The 19,099-nt window shown below is 39.0% G+C and overlaps 2 protein-coding genes across 2 annotated transcripts; one reads left to right on the forward strand and one right to left on the reverse strand.

Moving 5' to 3' along the window:
• Window positions 1-6,138: 6,138 nt before the first annotated feature.
• On the forward strand, window positions 6,139-7,889 carry LOC131438263 (alpha-amylase A-like). Its single transcript, XM_058608141.1, has 3 exons — window positions 6,139-6,191; window positions 6,349-6,916; window positions 6,969-7,889. The coding sequence occupies exons 1-3, from the start codon at window positions 6,139-6,141 to the stop codon at window positions 7,815-7,817; spliced, it is 1,470 nt and encodes a 489-aa protein (XP_058464124.1). The 3' UTR covers window positions 7,818-7,889.
• A 5,361-nt stretch (window positions 7,890-13,250) lies between these two features.
• LOC131438793 (putative polypeptide N-acetylgalactosaminyltransferase 9) lies at window positions 13,251-15,964 on the reverse strand. Its single transcript, XM_058609071.1, has 5 exons — window positions 15,816-15,964; window positions 14,745-15,273; window positions 14,518-14,682; window positions 13,806-14,455; window positions 13,251-13,746 (listed from the first exon to the last, which is right to left on the reverse strand). The coding sequence occupies exons 1-5, from the start codon at window positions 15,822-15,824 to the stop codon at window positions 13,384-13,386; spliced, it is 1,716 nt and encodes a 571-aa protein (XP_058465054.1). The 5' UTR covers window positions 15,825-15,964; the 3' UTR covers window positions 13,251-13,383.
• Between the last annotated feature and the right edge of the window lie 3,135 nt (window positions 15,965-19,099).

Genomic DNA, 19,099 nt, shown 5'->3' on the forward strand with positions numbered 1-19,099 from the left:
AAACCGCTTTGAACCTAGTATTGGCAAAGTGGAAGGAGAAAATAGAAGCCAAAGAGAGTATTTTTGCTGTGTTCTTGGATCTGAAGAGAGTCTTTGAAACTTCAAGACCTTTATTGTTGCAGACATTACGGCGTTTTGGCATCGGGGGAATGGCACATGAATGGTTTGAAAACTATTTATGTGGTAGATCTCAAAAGACTGTTTTTAACGATGTAGTGTCTAGTTCTCTTGGTAATTCACTTGGTGTGCCTCAGGGAAGTGTGTTAGGTCCTATTCTATTTATTATGTATATTAATGATATGAAGCGAGTCTTACGTTTCTGTGATATAAACTTGTTTGCAGACGATACTGTTCTGTTCATTACGGCTAGAGATTTCAATAAAGCTGTTGCACATTTAAACGAGGATCTAAGTTCGCTGGTTCGATGGTTAAAATTTAAGCAACTGAAACTAAACGTCGCGAAAACTAAATATATGGTTATTTCTTCTATTAGCACCGGTCATGACGCCAATGTGGAAATTGATGGTGAAACTATTGATCGCGTTAGAGAAATGAAGTATCTTGGAGTCATAATTGATAAAAGTTAACATTCAAATCTCATATTAATAACGTCATCAAGAAAATTGCCAAAAAGTACGGTATATTGTGTCGTTTGAGAAATGACCTAACGATCCGTAGTAAGATTCTTTTGTATAAAACAGTCATTTCACCACATATTGGCTTTTGCCCATCTATTCTGTTTCTTGCTAATAACACACAAATCTTGAGATTACAGCGACTGCAAAATAAGATCATGCGATTAATTCTAAAATGTAGTGAAACAGAGAATTTACTACTTAACCATGGTATTTATTTTCAAGATATTAAACGGCATGCTGCCTCGATATTTGTGTGATCGAATTGAAAGAGGAACTGATTTGCATAGGTACAATACTAGAAACGCATATGATGCTAGAACACCAAGCTTTTTGTTAGCTAGATCGCAAAACTCATTATTGTACAAGGGAATAAGTTTTTTCAATTCGATGCCAAGAGAAATCAAACGCGCGGCGACATTGATGAAGTTCAAAAAGTTATGTATTTCACACATAAGGACCGCTTTGTAAGCAAATATTTAGTTAGTTAGTTCAAATGTTTTAGATTTTTTATTTTTTTTACGTATTACGAAGATTGTATTTTCTTTTTCTTTTTGTTTATATATATTGTTGTGAGACGTATTAAGTTACTGTGTTCGGTATGATGATGATGGATTTTTAGTTTGTTTAAGAGTTAAAAATAATGAGCAGTCTACAAACGTTTGAGCCTCGCGCGCGAAGCAGGTAGTGACTATTTGGAAAGCGAACAGAACTGACCGAAGAGCCTTAGCATTCGGTGTGTTAAGTTTGCTCTTGACCTTGATCGCAAGGTTTGATTAATAAATTAAGGAATAGATTCGGGAAACTAATTGGGAACGACAGTTGTTGATGGAATTGGGCTTGGCTCTGCTCATCCGCAGTCTCGTTACTCCATCGTAGCTGATGTGTGTAGCGATGAACTGGTCCGGCGGGAGGGGCCAGGTGAATTACTGTCTGATACTGGTAAAGATATCGGGTTCGATTCCTGATGTGATCAAGGATCTTCCCGGGTTGGAAATTTTCTTGATTAACCCTGGATAGTAAATCCGAAATATTTGAATGTTATTTTGTGGTCAGTCGTTCTTTTAAAGAAGAATCTATACCTGCTAGATTAATCAGATCGTTTTCTTTTGTTTACTGGTTAAGATATGTGCAAAATATTAATTATCATTTAGATAACTTGTTCTGCTCACACCTTTGTAGGGTTATGAGGTGGGACCATCATCATCATCAACAGCATTTTTACCAGTTTTAATTCTGAAAATGGATTCTGGTCAGAGCTCTGACTGGACATTACAAACTCAACTATTACATGGCTACTATTCAGCATGATTTGTGTAAGTGCGATTGCGTGCTTCATAGATTCTGATATGTTACTGTTCCACATTGACACAATTAACTGTGGTAAGGGGCTATAGTAAGAGGAGCTCTTCGGTCCTCCTTGGGCGAATGAATCCTTTCTGTATTGACCTTAAAAGGTTTTAGCAGATTGTTCGCCATCCCTTATGTAGTGCCGATCTAACTTCTGCTCATACATATGGCGAATCGTTCTGCATTTTTCCGGGAATGCAGAATGGTGTCATTTTTGTAAAATCTCTAAATCCTCTCGGGGGTTGAAGGATTGATTAAATGAGCATTTTGGCAACTGCAGATCGTTTATTTTATTCCTGATACACCAATATGTGGACGAAAAAGCGTAAGCTTGAGCTACTCCGTTACTGATCGGGATTAGCTGAAATTGTACAGGGAATTTCTAGATGATCCAACCTGGGACTGGTAAATCATCCTTCAATGTGCATCATCTGGTAACCCCAGAATTCATTGATCAGAACCGGCGCCGGCCAGGCCCGAACGTAGATCGTCTTAGGAATGAGAAGGGATGTTAGTCCAACACTTGTTGTTACTAGAGACCGTATATACTATTGCGGGAGAAGGATATTTGTTAGTTTAAATTTCAGTAATGGTAGTATATGCGTGCGACCTAGTATGTTCTGGTTTCAAGATGCTCGGATGCGCCACTAAACTCACTGACTTCCCGAGTGAATGTTTCAACAATATCCGATACTGAAGCCCCGAGGAGTCTTGATTTACAGTTCTTATTCGTGGAAACTGAAGAGAAATTTTAAACACTATCGCGTAACGAATAAAAACTTCCCTTTTTTTCTAAATGGAAATACCTGCTACAAAATAAACGAGTGATTGGGATTCAGACGAAATAGTTGATTCATCGTAGTGGAAAAAAATGAGCCAAGCCAACATTCTGAAAAAATTATAAAATCATTTTAAATCACCAAACAAAGGTCAACAGATTTCACGCGCGACTTGATTTCTTATTATTTCCGCCTTTTTATTTTAATTATTTATTAAAATTCTTAATTGGTTATATTGCCAGCCGGCTACCGAGAGAAAATTATTAATTTATCAAACAAACAAGTATTTTTTACTATTTATGCAATATACCGATAAATGTTACCTCTGTTATTAGCATCATTAGCATTAGCACATCCTTCGCCTGCCAGGAATTTGTTTTAAGAAAACGATTCTGCTATTGAAGAGAGTTGTTTGTTTCAATTTACCTTGATATGCTGGAATTACCATAACATTATTGTGAGGTACTAGCTGGAACATCATAAAATTATTGATTGATCCGAGCCGTTGACGTACTTGAGTACTGATTATACCATATTCTTTACACTTTGATAGCAGTGAATGTATTTAACAAGTGATGTAACTACCGGAGGATCTACGGAACGTATGAGATGCGTATGGTGTTGCCTAGGTGGGCTAATCCTATTCTTAGCTACCATTTTTTCACCTGGTGTAATCTGTTTGTTAGAAAAGACTTTTTGTTCTTGATAGATCTGATTGCTCGGAAGCATTGCATTATTTGTTGCTTACTAAAACGTTGACCGAATATATCTATCTATTCCCGAAATGGAATCTTTATTTCAACATGACTTAATTGAAGTTATATAGAAATTCACTCTTGAGAATAGATTTGTTTGCAAATTTTTTTAGCCTTAATCGTCCTAAAATGTTTTCTAAATTCTCTGTAATTGATCATCTCTATCTAAAGTCCTAGTTTGCTGTAATATGCTGTAAATTTTGTTTATCATTCACTCTCAAAAAGTAGTCACCGGTTTGTTACATTTTTCACCTAATAAAATTTCAATATTTAATTCCCAATGGAATATTTTCAAACCTTGGGACTTGACTACAACTTTAATGAAGTCGGTTTTATATCAATCAGAAGCGTTTCCATATTCAGCGATTTCAATTTTCCTGATTTCAATTTGGCTGATGTTTAAAAGTTAACGAGAAGAAACCTACTTGGGTTTTATTCCTAGCACCGCACACAGAGTCAAGAAGACCTGAACCGAAGGTTAAAACCTCTATAATAGAAATAACGAGAGTTCTGCTACGGCATATGTTCTAAAATTGTACCGGTTGATAGAAACCATCTGCATCAACCGTTAATGTGAGCAGATTTCATTACCTACTTGGAACAGTGTAAAGAGAATTACAGTTCACAATCCCTGGAGAATCAAGGTCACAAAGATAGAGGTTGTAAGTAAGAAGTTTTTTGACGTACGACTACGTCTTTTGTTGCTTATGCACCTGAGTGCATTTTAAAAAATTCACAACTCGTGAAATTCCTCCCGATTTGATTTCCTAATAAGTTTTTACCTGTTTAACTAAATACTACAATTCAATATCTAAACAAATGGTTAATGTTGTAAGATGTTGTCAATCAATTTCTTCCTTATTTTACCTAATTGTGGTCGTTCGCCGGGGAATAATAAATTGTTTATTGCGTAAACTTTGTTGGAAAAGTGAATAAATAGATCCAAACACTGAACATAATCTATAGATATATCCTGTTGCACTCTTACTAGCTTCAGTCTAAGATAATCCATGAAAGAAGACACATCGAGTGCGCAAATCGCCATCTACGTCAAGAGAGTGAAACTATATCCAGCATTATTTAAGGAGCAAGACTCTTTGCAAGCGTATGAGTAATGTCAACAATGTGTGCGTAAAAACAAACTCCTGCGCTTCTTTTCCTGATTTTAATCAATAAATCTTCCATATGGTTGAAAAATAAACCAATCAGTTCATTATGTTTAAATTTGCATTTCAAGAAAAGCGAAAATGTTAGTCTAAAACTCTTACTTTTTTCCTGAAAACTCCTCGCGAAAAATCATTTCAGTTTCAGCTTACTTCCACTAATACATTTGATTAGCAACAAACACATTCCTATGTGGATTTTCTCAAGCAGAAATTAATGCGATAACAAAATTTATGTTCCTTTTATAAGTAAACCCGCAAAATAGGAACCTTTAATTTAACACGCGAGACTCAATGGATATGGAATTTTGTCGTAAAACTATTTATTTTTCCGGAAAACTGCTTTTGTAACAGAAAATATTTAGTTTTGTTTATTTTGTGTAGCGCAATACAAATGCATTGAAGCAGTGTAGCTAACTTTGTTCATTATTTGTTAAAGTTTCGACAACAAATTATCTCAAATATATAGTTTTATCTCTTCGACTCGATGCGACCTGATCACTGTTTCGCATTTCGAATTCAAAGAATAGTCCTACATCAAAACGAGCTATATATAGTTCTGTGACCAGTTGTTTAGATATCTACGCACTTGCACATTTGATTAATAGTCAATTTTCGGGTATGTTAATCCCTTTCAGGGAACCTTTCAGAAAATCTAATTTTTGCTTTTTAAGGGGTTCGCAGGTTTGCTCTCTGAGAATTAGATCTTTGGTAGGTCCAAGTTCACAACCACAATCAAGAAGAGAGCGTCTCTTGCTCATGAAAATAATTGTTACGGTCGTCGCTGAAAGTGTGAAGATTGTGTATGCTACATGACTGTAGTATTGCATTTTCATGTTAATGAATTTTGATTATGATTTTTGTAGCAGTTTAGTACTAATCTGAAACCTAATCTAGTTTAAATAGTTTTCCCGAAAAAAACCTCATGGTATTTATTTTTCATACAATAATTGTACGTTTTTTCCCAATTCCATCATGATTTAGCGCCCCCCGGCATTGCCGTGTATTATATTTTATGGGCTGTTTTTCCGGTTTCATTGGTGTCGAAGTGTGTCACAAAAATAAAAGAAAAACATTATGTTTCGTCTTCGACTCGTCAGTGCATGACAGTCTATGGTGAACTTTTTTGTCACTCAGTAGTTCAACATTGCTTAGAAGATTATGTTGAACTTCGAACTGACATAACAGTTCAACATAAACTGCAACGCCGTGACGAATCGAATACGCATCCTAAGGTATATGAAAACGATAAAAATTGGTCAAATTCTGAAACGAAAAAAATCGGCAAGCAATTTTTATAGGAAAATAAATTCGTGTTCTCTCATTGTAACAAAAGTATATCGGATGCACCAGTGTTACTATTAGTGATATCTATGACACCAACTGTGCGTACTTAAAACGTCACGTCGAAAAATATTGCATGTCATACGGATATATCCCGTATCACACCCCAGAAATGATGGAAGATCAAACGGAAACAAAATCAGACAATCTAGTAGGCAATCACGGGTAGCTCACAGAGTTTCTGGTTTCGCTAATGACATTCAGCCAACGGTCAGTAAACGATGATGTTCTCGAGGCAAGGCTTACTGCTGTTACTGAATTTTATTTGCCTGTTGCTTACAAGCTGGACGCAATTTAATTCACATTTCGCAAACGATCGCAGCCGCAGTGCAATCGTTCAGCTGTTCGAATGGACTTTCGTGGATATTCAAGCCGAGTGTGTATTGCATCTGGGACCAACTGGGTTTGGAGCTGTGCAGGTATCACCGGTGAACGAAGTTCGCATATTACCAAACCGATCGTGGCGTGAACGGTACGAACCAATCTCGTACAAGATATTAGGTCGTTCTGGAGCAGAAATGCAACTCCGTTCAATGGTCAAGACCTGCAACGCAGCTGGAGTACGAATCTATGTGGAAGTGGTACTGAACAGTATGGCCGGTGGTACTGGATCTGTTCAAGGTACTGGGGGTTCGGTAGCCTATCCCTCCTACCGAGATTATCCAGACGCTTCATATGGGATAGGAGATTTCAATCACCCTTGCACGGTTCTAAACCAAAGCGATCCGCATCAGGTGCGAAATTGCCAGATTGATGAATTGCCTGATTTGAATCAAGGACTGACGAGTGTTCGGCGCAGAATTGTTGATTTTTTGAACAAACTGATTTCGATGGGAGTAGCAGGATTTTATATTCATGCTGCGAGAAACATGTGGCCGCATGATTTGAAGGTGAGTTGTACGGCGTTCGTTTTAATGTGAGAGTAAATCGAATGTTTTTCAGGCTATATATTCGCAGTTGGAAAATTTGAGTACGACAGCGGGATTTTCCTCTCGAAGCCGTCCTTTCATCTACCAGGATGTGATGGATTTGAGAAGTGAAGAAACATTTAGAAAAGAATACGTCTTGTTGGGTATGACAACTGAGTATCGTTTTGCTTACGACATCGGTGCGATTATATTCAAACAGAAGCCCTTTCACTGGATGGTTAATCTGGGAACGAAGATAGGTTACATACCGAGGGAGCATTCCGTTATTTTTCTGGATGATCCTGTCTTGCAGAGAATTCCGAATGTGGACGATTTGCCTAAAATTGTAACTTTCAAACATCGCAGGTTGTATAGCATTGCGCTTGTTTTCATGCTTGGACATCGTTATGGAACTCCGAGAATCATGAGTTCTTACAATTTCAACAACAGAAACGAGGGACTCCCAAGCGATACTAGAGGCAAAATTTCGCCCGTTACTCTGGATGCGGAAGGCCAGTGCACAGGTGGTTGGATATGTGAGCATCGCTGGAAAATAGTAGCTAGCATGATGAGATTCAGGACTGAGGTTTCTTGGCAATCCGTGATCAGTTGGGTGGATAACGGACAAAACCAGCTGGCGTTTTGCCGCGGTAAAGCTGGTTTTATCGCAATCAATGCTGAAATATCGTTAAGCATGAAGGCAAACGTTTTCACCTGCATGAAGGCTGGAATTTACTGTGATATTATTAGCGGAAAAGTCGACGGAACTAAATGTAGTGGAATAGCCGTAACAGTGAACGATGACGGAAGAGCAGATATATTTATCTCTAGTAGGGCTAATGAACCCTTTGTTGTCTTGCTAGCGAGTGAAAAGTTGCCCTAAATACACGTTCTGTTCATAACTGTCACATTTATCTAATATATTAGCGAGTCAATGATAGGAAATCATTGAATTTATGTGCATGAAATATTTGAATATTATCTACTGAATCAAATATGTTTGATTTAGTGACCAAATTTATTTATTTATTTTTATATTTATTTATTCCTTCATCTGATCAGATATAGTCTACATGAAGCATTGGAAGGGGAAAAGCCCATTTGAAGATCCAAACAGAAACTATCTTCAATTTGGCATAAAAATCCCTTCTTCTTTTCTAATTTCTATGGTTGGCTGAACTGACAGTATAATCACATCACAAACAGGTTCATATTACATAAATTGACATATTGGTTTTTACATAAATTCTTATACACTAAGTAAATCTCTTAAGTCTATCTTTAAAATTATCACATGGAATGGAAAAGTCGAGAAAATCATAGACATTGTTAAAATACAACACATCCCCCTTATGGGTTCGTTCTGTCCATAATCAGTACGTTGATGGTCAAGGCTTAAAAAGTTCCTCGATCTTAAAGTTATAGGTGGTACGTTAAAATTAACTCGAGAAAGTATATATAGAGCGTCAATTTGACCGATTAATAATTTTCCAATAAAAGCGGCCCTAAAAATATTCCTCCTTTTGGCAAGCGTGTCCATACCAAGCAATCTGCAGCGATCTGTATAGGGTAGTAATTCTGTAGGGTTACGCCATGGCAGAGATGTAAGAGCATAACGAATGAACCTAGCTTGAACTGATTCAATGACTGATCGCACTGATCGAAGACAATATGGATCCTTGAACTCTTTTGCTATTTTGAATTTGAATCCAAGATTTCGGTTTTTTTTTTATGTTAAAGATATTTTATTCAGGCCTATTTGCGTACAAGCTTTACGTGGCCGATTTAGCTGAGTTTTTAAATAAAAGATTTTTTTTTGTATTGGATCTCGTTGTCACCCTTTTTCTAGGGGGAGAGGAGCTTCCATTTTCCTCCTGCGAGGATTGAGGGGCACTTCGTTCGTGGTTCGTCTCGTCATCCATTGCCGCATCGGTGGTATTGTTGTTGATTTCGTTGCTAGTTGCTGTAGATGCGCTTTGTTGTACATTGTTTGCAGTTGCTGGTTGGTTGGATGGTAAGCTGTTCTATAGGGGATACGTTGGATGGTTTCGTTGGAGGGGATGCTTCACTGTTGTTGGTGACTGTCACAGGTGTACTGGGGTTGCTTGGGGTTGGTGTGAAGAAAGCACCGTTGTATTTTGGTGTAGTTGGCTTCTTGTCCAGTTTATCACATGGCTGAACAGCATTTTGGCAATATTGACATGTGGCCATCTGATTGTCATAGGTAACAAGTGATTTGCACGGTATTCTTGTATCTTGACCGAATGTCACATAAGAAGGTATAGGCCTCCTCAAGCGCATGCGTAACAAACGTACGCCATTTAGAATACCGGGGAAAAAATTCCTCCACTTTTCATCTTCGATAGAGAGAATCTCTCCGTATTGGGACATAGTTTTGCGAATATAAGAACCGTTGACGCTTGAGGGAAGATCATGCACACGCACTTCTATAGCACTATCTTCCATATATACTGGAATGTTGTACTTGATATTTTCATGCTCCACATAGTGCACATTATTATTGTCTTTAGCGAATTGAATTGCATCCAACTCTTTATAGAACTGGATATAAACAACATTATTGGTCTTATTGCATTGGAGTAAATGCACACGTTTAATGTCAAGATTCATTTGCTCCTTAGGCAAACCTTCAAGTTCTCGTATCGAAGGTCGAATTTTGCACTGTCTGAAGTCAACAATAATTGTATTCTTTCGTACCGACGGTAGCTTCTGTTCGTTTGGTTCACTCATTTTCGAGGTCTATTGTTCACTGCACAATACTGTACTTGGGTTCTTCTGTCCCTAACGTAAGCGGTTTTGTTTGTCGACTGACTTGGATGAGATGTAAACCCGAACTGAAGATTTCGGTTGGCTTGAGCAGTAATATGACAGTAGTGGTCTCCGAAGGACAGCTGTGTATCCAGTAGTACACCAAGATCTCTGACAACTGATACTCTCTCGAGACATTCTCGGAAACAGTGTAGCTCCAAAGAACAGGCGTGTGAAGGTAACTACAGAACATGTGGATACACTAAGCGTCAATCGGTTACGCGTACACCAATCGCAGAAAACATCGAGCTGTTTTTGCAAAACAGGCAGTCCTCTTCGGATCGAATGATGAGGAAGAGTTTTAGATCATCTGCATAAATGCAGCACCCAGTTTTCGAATTTTCGCAATTTTCGTGCCCCATCTTCCATACTTCGAATGCAATGCGATGTAAATTGAGCTAGGTTTGTTGCTGTCGATATGTATGTTTTAATTTCACTGAACAGAACACTGTTCACGAGAATCTCGAATAATTTAGATCCGGCGCAGAGTGATGTAATTCCACGACAGTTTTCTACGTTTGGTTTATTTTCTTTTTTAAATACGAGAAACATATATTATTTTTCCAGCATTGCGGAAATATTCCTTGCGAGAGCGACTGATTGAATATAAGTATTAAGGAAGAGCACAGAGAATTTGCACATCTTTTCAATATAATAGCATCTGGACCAGACGATGCAGATGACTTCAACTTATTAAATGCAGTGAGTATATCAGCGTTGGTGAACTGGATGTTATTAAGGCTCAGTACATCGCAAGGAACATCTCTTAGGCCGGACTCCACCTGTGCTGAAGTAGACGGAACAGTCTCAAAAACACTTGAAAAGTGTTTAGCAAACAGCTTGCAGATTGCACCAGACAAACTTGAACTTTCATTCCCTAGAGTCATCATGGTAGGAAGACCGTTCTCTTTGCGTTTGTTATTCACAAAAGACCAGAAACGTTTTGGGTTTTGTTTAAGGTTGGCTTGAATCTGTAGAACATATCTCGAATAAAGGAAGCGATTATACGCCTTATAATTGTTGCTGGCATGAGTGAATTCCCGTTTGGTAGTAGGATTACGTCGAATTGTATAGTGCCGAAGTGCAGCTGCTCTTAAACGTTTGAGTTGACGAAGGTGTCGATTTGACCAAGGTGGTTTTGGTCGAGGACGTGGGGCTGGCACATGTAGTCTAAACAAATAGTTGAGCACAGATGTAAATCTTTCCACCGCTACATTGACGTCTTTTTCATTGTCCAAGAGTAATTCCCAATCGATTGACGATTCTATAATATTCCCCGGAAAACCATTTCCCAGAAACTATTTCGTCGGAAAATTTTTTGCAGAATGAACCGTTTCCCAGAAAAGCACTTCCCAGAATGAACTATATTCCTGAAAAATAAACCCCCAAATATACTGTTTCCCAGAAAAGCATTCTCCAGAAAAGAGAAATCCGAAGTCTTTTCCCCAGAAATTTATTGCCTAGAAAAAGTCTAGAAAGTAAAAAATATATGAAAATTTTCCCAGAATGTACCGAAACCCAGAAAATCATACAGTCGAAGGTTACATCCCGTTTCGACAACGATAATTAGATATACGATCATTTGACATAACTCCTATTGAAACTATAAACCTTTTTATTTAAACAAAAAATGAATCAACATGAAAATATGTAACTAATACTAATATTATATATTACTACTCCCTGAATATAATCGAAAAGAGCGACGTCAGCTCTTTTTTCCATAGCTGTGTTCAAGAAATTTTCTTTTTTCATGAGCTGTTTAGTTCTACGGTTGATTGGCAGATCCCCCTGTAAATACCGCAAAAACTCTGCCGTCATAGACTGCTCTTCCTGTTGAAAACATTTAAGTACATTGTAAAACGTCACATTACTCGATTTTTTTATTAAATTATTAAATTTATTGTGGAAGCCTTCAATGGCATTGGAAGTCCGAGGCAAATCAGTCAAAGTACTATGACACGTAGTTCAAACAGATGGTGGAAAACGAGCAGAAGAAATTTTTTTTGTGCGCCGGACTCTCACGTTCTGGTAAAGCTTGCTTCATTTAGAATTGGAACAAACTTTTGCTCATATTGTGGCGCTCCTGGTGGACGGATTTGGAAGTTCTTGGCGCCCACGTGTCGGGAATTTTGTCAGCTTCACGTATGATTTTTGACATTCCGCAAATCGACTGTACTTTGTAAACAATCAACATGGAAGCCGAAAGAAGCGAAAAATTGTGCATAGTTATTTGGAAGATCAATTGTGGTCTGCATCTAGGCTAGCTAAACAGCTGAAATTGTCCAGAAATGCCGTATGGCGCGTGATCAAACGGTATAAGGAAACATTGACGACGATTCGGAAGCCTCAAGCCAATCGTCGGAGTAGAACTGTCGACCGGAAACTGCGTGGTAAGATTTTGAAGACGATTAGGAGGAATCCTAATCTGTCGGACCGTGATTTGGCCAGAAAATTCGGTGCTGCCCATAGTACCGTGAGGAGAACTCGACTCCGGGAAGGAATCAAGTCGTATCGAGCTAGCAAACAGCCAAATCGGACCATAAAACAGGATAGTGTGGTCAAAATTCGTGCTTGGAAACTATATGACCAGGTGCTGACCAAGTTCGACGAGTGTCTTCTGATGGACGATGAAACCTATGTCAAGGCTGACTTCGGGCAAATCCCAGGCCAAAAATTTTACTTTGCAACGGCTCGGGGGGATGTTCCAGCCAAATTTAAATTTGTTTTTGCCGACAAATTTGCAAGAAAATTTATGATTTAGAAGGGCATTTGCAGCTGTGGCCAAAGAGCAAAAGTTTCCGTTACAAATAAGACAATGACATCGGAACTATACCAAAAAGAGTGTCACCAAAAACGAATTTTACCGTTCATTCGATCCCACGACCATCCCGTAATGTTTTTGAAAGGGGTCCAATTTGCTCCGAAAAACCTTAACCCACCCAGCTGCCCCCAGTTCCGCCCTACTGAGAAATACTGGGCAATCATGAAGAGGAGACTCAAGACAAAGGGAAAGGTTGTCAAAGACATCAATCACGACCTGGTGGAATAATATAGCTAAAACGATGGACGAAGAAGGTGTGAGCCGCCTAATGAGCCGTGTTACAAGAAAAATTCGAGAATTCCTTCGAAAACGTGACGAATAATTATATCCGTATTTTTTTAAGTATGAAGAAAACGCTACATTTGTATAAAAAAATATCTTGAATTCAATAATAAATAACTGAAATACAGGTACTTGTCTTTGTTCCAATTCTATCTGAAGTAAGCTTTAATAGATACTGAATTGTGCAGTAGTTGAATCATCCTCGGGTATCTGCAATCTAGATTTGTTTTGAGGAGGTGCAGTATTGCCCTCCCTGGCTTTACCTGGAGAAGAAATCGTGGCGGCACCAGGATCTGGGATGACAGTCCGTATGCGAGTGATGGAAACAGAATCGGAGGCATATTTTTCAAACGTTGACTGCAAACAGATGCAATAAGCAAATTTGATGAACCATATTTCGTTATTTTATTGTTTAAAAAGTCTTTCATTTGAATTCCAAAGTCACATTTTGAAACTCAAATCACATCATATTCTCATGGTGCAACAATTAAAGTGTTCGCGAGACTAAGAAAAATTAATTCAAATTCAAAAACGGATACTCCCACTGTTGGGATTTCTTTAACGGATCGCACTTTTCTACTATAAGTTGTCTAGCGGCATCTGAACTGACGGCCAGGCATTCGTTGTGCTTCACGTGCGTAAATTGCTTGCTGACCTTCGAGTATCTCCACTCCTGGTTACCTCTGCCTTTGTGGCATCTGTACATGTAGAAAGAGTTTCCCGTATAGTCCACACAGGTGTTGTTGGTACTAAGTTCCCCCAACATGTTATAGACCCAATGCTGACGAGGATCGTCTCCACACTTTGCCATGCTCGGACGAGGCTCCGAATGGGGGTACTGCAAGCAAAAATCAGCGCCCGTTTCAGCGTTTTTCAACTGTAATTAGAAACTAGTCATGATATCCGTTTTTGGTAGAATAGCTCGGATTAAATAACCTTTCCATGTCCTACTCCCCGACCAGCCGGATCCTCCAGCTCCGGGAACACATTTTCCAGGTACCATTTGAAGGGTTTACAGTTGAGATTTTCCCGAAGTTGTTTTCTTTCCGAAACATCACCAAACTCTCCCCGAAACTGAGGACCACCGAACATATCGTAGACTACCTGTGCGTACTGATCTAACCAGACTTCTGCAACACGAACTGTATTAACCCTCACCCAATCCGTGTGTACATTCCGCAGATAAGGATGGCCGGCCTTTTGAATGTGACCTACTCTTGAACATGGCACAGTCTCCAAACGACCGCCACACATCCACGCTTTCAGAGAGAGTTCAACATTCTCTCCACCGTAGATGCCGAAGTTTTCGTCGTACCATCCTAGATATGAGAAAAACGTCCGATTAATGGAGAAAAGTCCACCAGCCATGATCGGGGTCTCGAATGGTTCCAATCGATTGGGGGGTTGTACCTTTCTATCCCATCGACCTCTCCAGGCAAACTGAAATCCCCAATCGGTAGCTCCGTAGTAGGACATGGATTTGTTCGATATGTAACCCATATTATGCTCATCGATCCAGTCTATCGCGGGCATTGCAATTGTTGTAGGATCACGAGCTACCCGATCCAGTTGAGCTTCAAGCCATCCTACCGTTCGGAAGAGGGTAAGATTAGTATCAATTCAATAAAATGAATCAGTAAAAATTTACCGGCAATGCACTCACAATGAGCATCCAGAAATGTCAGAATTTCAGTCGTTGCATTCTTCGCTCCTAATAAGCGTGCTTTTATTAGACCCAGTCGTTCTGGGGCTCGCAATATACGCACTTTTGGAATCTCTGCAAAATAATCATCTAGTTGAGTTTTCGTGTGAGCTGAAAAAAAAAATTCGTGCATCAATTTACCGGAATTGTTTCGTACTAGAAATAGGGCTTACGCATATAGGAAAAGTCATCCACTAGGAGTACCTCTCGCAGTAACTGAGGTGGAGATCGGTCCAGTACGGAATGAACCGTCCGTACCAGCACTGACCAAGGTTCATTGTAGAACACTACTACCACCGTCGTTTGGGGTAAGTGCGTCAAAAAACGACCAGGTTTTTTACACCAATCATCCCGGTAATCCGGAAGTCTCCGCCGGACCGAAACCAAGTCGCTAGCGAACTGATTCAGTGCGAATGTTTTGAACTCCAAATCGGCTATATCTTTAGCTTCCTGTGGCAAATCTTTCGACAGGATTACCGGTTCACCCATATCACCGGGGGGTGTTTTTGAATTACGCTTATAGCTGGGTAATTCATATTCGTAGTACAACTTTGCGTTTTCCACGGTGATGGGACCACTGTTCGATTGAACATCTTCGTATCGTATTCTAATTGTAGGACGGTAGTAGGTAAACAGTAGTGTCACACTTACACTTGCAATGCTGATAAGGGTGCAGATATACCTCCGGGATCGGCTCGAGTTCTATGAAATACGGTAACAAACGAGCTTCAGTGTTTTTAGTAGTCATACAATGTTAAAAGTGTTACGATAAATATTCAATCATGATTTCAATACTTTTGCGAGTTGTGTTTTGCGCGCCTTAAACAATGTCATCAGAAGCTACATTCGGCTGTATGTTAATTAAATGTTCTATTTTATTAAGGTTATGGCACTATGGTACAGACCATAATAAACTCTTCCCACAAGTCAGTGTCTGTATCATCGTAGCACTATCCATCAAAACAAACAACCAAGTTCTACTTTGGAATGTAACTGCCAAGACTGTCTATTCGCCATGTATTATCAGCTACCACGAAACACGCTTCCCATGCGCACACCAATGTCGTTTTCGCTTGATGCCAAACCTAACCCAGTTTCAACTCTAACTGCTGTCAAACCCTCGTTGCTAAGTGCGAAATCAACACAGTTTCATGAAAAGTCAGTTTCAGTTTTCTCAAGCGAAAACGACATAAATATCGATTAGAATTGCCACAAGCACAAATTGTTTGATTTACGACACCTACTTTGATCATTATCCAATACAGAGACACCACTCAAGAATGTAAACACATTTGTGTGGTACGCCAATATTTTTCTAGAAAAGGCACAACAATGTTTTCACTTCAAACGTTCGAATATTAATGACAAACGATGCGAGACGCACCTGTCGGTAGGTAAGTTTGTTATCAGTAAAAACGCCACGCATACCACATAAACGAAGCTCGCCTAACAAAACAATGTGCCCATTGATAAAACATGAGCAGAACGAACCTATGAAAAAAGTGATCAAACAGCAACACAGGGTAATCGTTTCTGCCTTTCTCATATAGAAGGGCTATGCAATCACTGTGAAAATCGACTTTTTAACCGAGGCTCGGAGGGCAGAATGTCATATACTATTCTACTCAGCTCGACGAACTGAGTAAATGAGTGTGTGTGTGTGTGTGTGTGTGTGTGTGAAAAAAATATGCACTCACTTTTCTCAGAGATGGCTAAACCGATTTTCAAAAACTAAGACTCAAATGAAAGGTTATATGGTCCCATAGCCTGCTATTGAATTTCATTTGGATCCGACTTCTGGTTCCGGAGTTACATGGTAACATGTGGAAATTAGAGAAAAAGTGTGCACTCAATTTTCTCTGAAACGGCTCAACCGATTTTCACAAACTAAGATTCAAATGATAGGTCTTATAGTTTCCTAGAAATTTCTAGAACCTTTTATTCGGATCCGACTTCCGGTTCCGGACCTGAAGTTTGGTAAGTGGAAAATTATCAATTTCATTACTATTTTTTCACGAACGATGGTCTAAAACAAGTACAATTCCCATAAAACTGACTGATAAATTCTTCCAGTTTGCAGAGCTTTTTAGTTTGTGGGCATAAAAACCTTATTCGGCACTACTGGTCCTCTCATTTCCTGTTTCGGAAGCACCGAAAGTGGTGAAGAAAAACTCCAAAAATAGAATTCACTTCGATTTCTCTGTGATGCTTGAATCGATTTTCACAAATCTTGATTTGAATTAAAGCTCATATTGTCTTTAAAGTTACTGTGAAATTTCTTCCGGTTCCGCAGTTACAGGGCGATGAGTGTCAAAGTTTTCAAATTGCCATAAGCGTACAATATATACAATATACAATATACAATATGTACAACACCAGTACGTGGTGGAACGAAAAAGAAGAAAACACAAAACGAACGATGCGTGCTTTGTTCTATTTCGTACATACTACAGGGTGATTTTTTAAGAGCTTGAGAACTTTTTTAAACAATAAAACGCATAAAATTTGCAAAATCTCATCGGTTCTTTATTTTAAACGTTAGATTGGTACATGACATTTACTTTTTGAAGATAATTTCATTTAAATGTTGACCGCGGCTGCGTCTTAGGTGGTCCATTCGGAAAGTCCAATTTTGGGCAACTTTTTCGAGCATTTCGGCCGGAATAGCCCGAATTTCTTCGGAAATGTTGTCTTCCAAAGCTGGAATAGTTACTGGCTTATTTCTGTAGACTTTAGACTTGACGTAGCCCCACAAAAAATAGTCTAAAGGTGTCAAATCGCATGATCTTGGTGGCCAACTTACCGGTCCATTTCTTGAGATGAATTGTTCTCCGAAGTTTTCCCTCAAAATGGCCATAGAATCGCGAGCTGTGTGGCATGTAGCGCCATCTTGTTGAAACCACATGTCAACCAAGTTCAGTTCTTCCATTTTTGGCAACAAAAAGTTTGTTAGCATCGAACGATAGCGATCGCCATTCACTGTAACGTTGCGTCCAACAGCATCTTTGAAAAAATACGGTCCAATGATTCCACCAGCGTACAAACCACACCAAACAGTGCATTTTTCGGGATGCATGGGCAGTTCTTGAACGGCTTCTGGTTGCTCTTCACTCCAAATGCGGCAATTTTGCTTATTTACGTAGCCATTCAACCAGAAATGAGCCTCATCGCTGAACAAAATTTGTCGATAAAAAAGCGGATTTTCTGCCAACTTTTCTAGGGCCCATTCACTGATTTGCAAGCGTTGCTCGTTAGTAAGTCTATTCATGATGAAATGTCAGAGCATACTGAGCAAATAATAATGCATGAAAATCCTAACCTCAAAAAAATCACCTTTTATAAATAAAATGAAATGGTTACGGATGTCTGAAACTAGTGTGTGATATTGGTAAAAGACTGTGGTGCTGTTGATAAAAAATCTAGCTATTTTATGACAAGTGCGACCGAAAGAATAAAAGAATGTAAAGCCGGAATAAAATGAATGATATAAAAAAATATCAATAAATTGAAGTTAATTTAAAAAAAAATGCAATTTTTACAGCCGGTAGTGTAGTAATACCATGCCGGTAATAATAATAATAATAATATTAATAATAATAATAATAATAATAATAATAATAATAATAATAATAATAATAATAATAATAATAATAATAATAATAATAATAATAATAATAATAATAATAATAATAATAATAATAATAATAATAATAATAATAATAATAAAAATTAAAGGTCATATTTGTTGCTGGCAAACGAACCAAAACAAACATACAGCGTGACTCTATAACCTTCATTCGATTCGGGAATGAGACTCGAACGGGAAGGAGGACTCTTCTCTTCACGTCACCTCCAATAATCTTACCCCTTCATCCACAATTCACAGCAGCAGCAGCACCTTGACATCTTCTGCGTCCACAAACTCAACAGAATCGAGCAGCCTTGCTATCCAATGGAATATCAATGGACACCGGAATTCTTTGGCGGACCTTCAACGCCTGATATCTCTACTGAATTCCGTAGTAATTGCCTTGCAGGAGACTCGCCTCTGTCGCAATATCGACCCGTCTTCTTGGTATTACTCCCTGGCAGGCAAACCAGGGCCGAAACAATCATCAAACAATTGGCCTGGCAATCCGAATCGATATTCCATCAGCGCACTTCTATATTCATTTCGAACTGGTTGCAGAAAATTGCAAGATCTTCTCAAACAACTCCCCTCGCCCTTCCTGGTTTTAGGCGATTTCAATGCACACAACACTGCATGGGGCTCCCAAAAGAACAATCGCCGAGGAGTAGAAATCCTCGAGGCAATTGAGAATTGCAACGCCGTTATTCTTAACGACGGTAGTCCCACATTTTTCAGGGGCAGCTACAAATCATCAATTGACCTCACCATCGCCTCCCAATCCCTTGTCAGGGCATGTGACTGGTCCACATGGAATGACCTTAGCAATAGCGATCACCTGCCAATCTTTATCTCCCACGATAAGCGTCCTCCCCAGACCACGCGCCACCGTAACTGGGT

The sequence above is a fragment of the Malaya genurostris genome, chromosome 3, assembly GCF_030247185.1.
Source record: "Malaya genurostris strain Urasoe2022 chromosome 3, Malgen_1.1, whole genome shotgun sequence".
Taxonomy (NCBI): domain Eukaryota; kingdom Metazoa; phylum Arthropoda; class Insecta; order Diptera; family Culicidae; genus Malaya; species Malaya genurostris.

Excerpts from the sequence above, each read along its gene's own strand:
- LOC131438793 (XM_058609071.1), bottom strand. Across the intron at positions 14,456-14,517 it reads TCATTGTGAGTGCATTGCCG|GATGGCTTGAAGCTCAACTG; the intron begins GTAAATTTTTAC and ends TCCGAACGGTAG. Across the intron at positions 13,747-13,805 it reads GGGGAGTAGGACATGGAAAG|TTGAAAAACGCTGAAACGGG; the intron begins GTTATTTAATCC and ends TTCTAATTACAG.
- LOC131438263 (XM_058608141.1), top strand. The coding sequence starts at position 6,139 with ATGATGGAAGATCAAACGGAAACAAAATCAGACAATCTAGTAGGCAAT. Across the intron at positions 6,192-6,348 it reads AATCTAGTAGGCAATCACGG|CCGCAGTGCAATCGTTCAGC; the intron begins GTAGCTCACAGA and ends AAACGATCGCAG. Across the intron at positions 6,917-6,968 it reads TGTGGCCGCATGATTTGAAG|GCTATATATTCGCAGTTGGA; the intron begins GTGAGTTGTACG and ends AATGTTTTTCAG.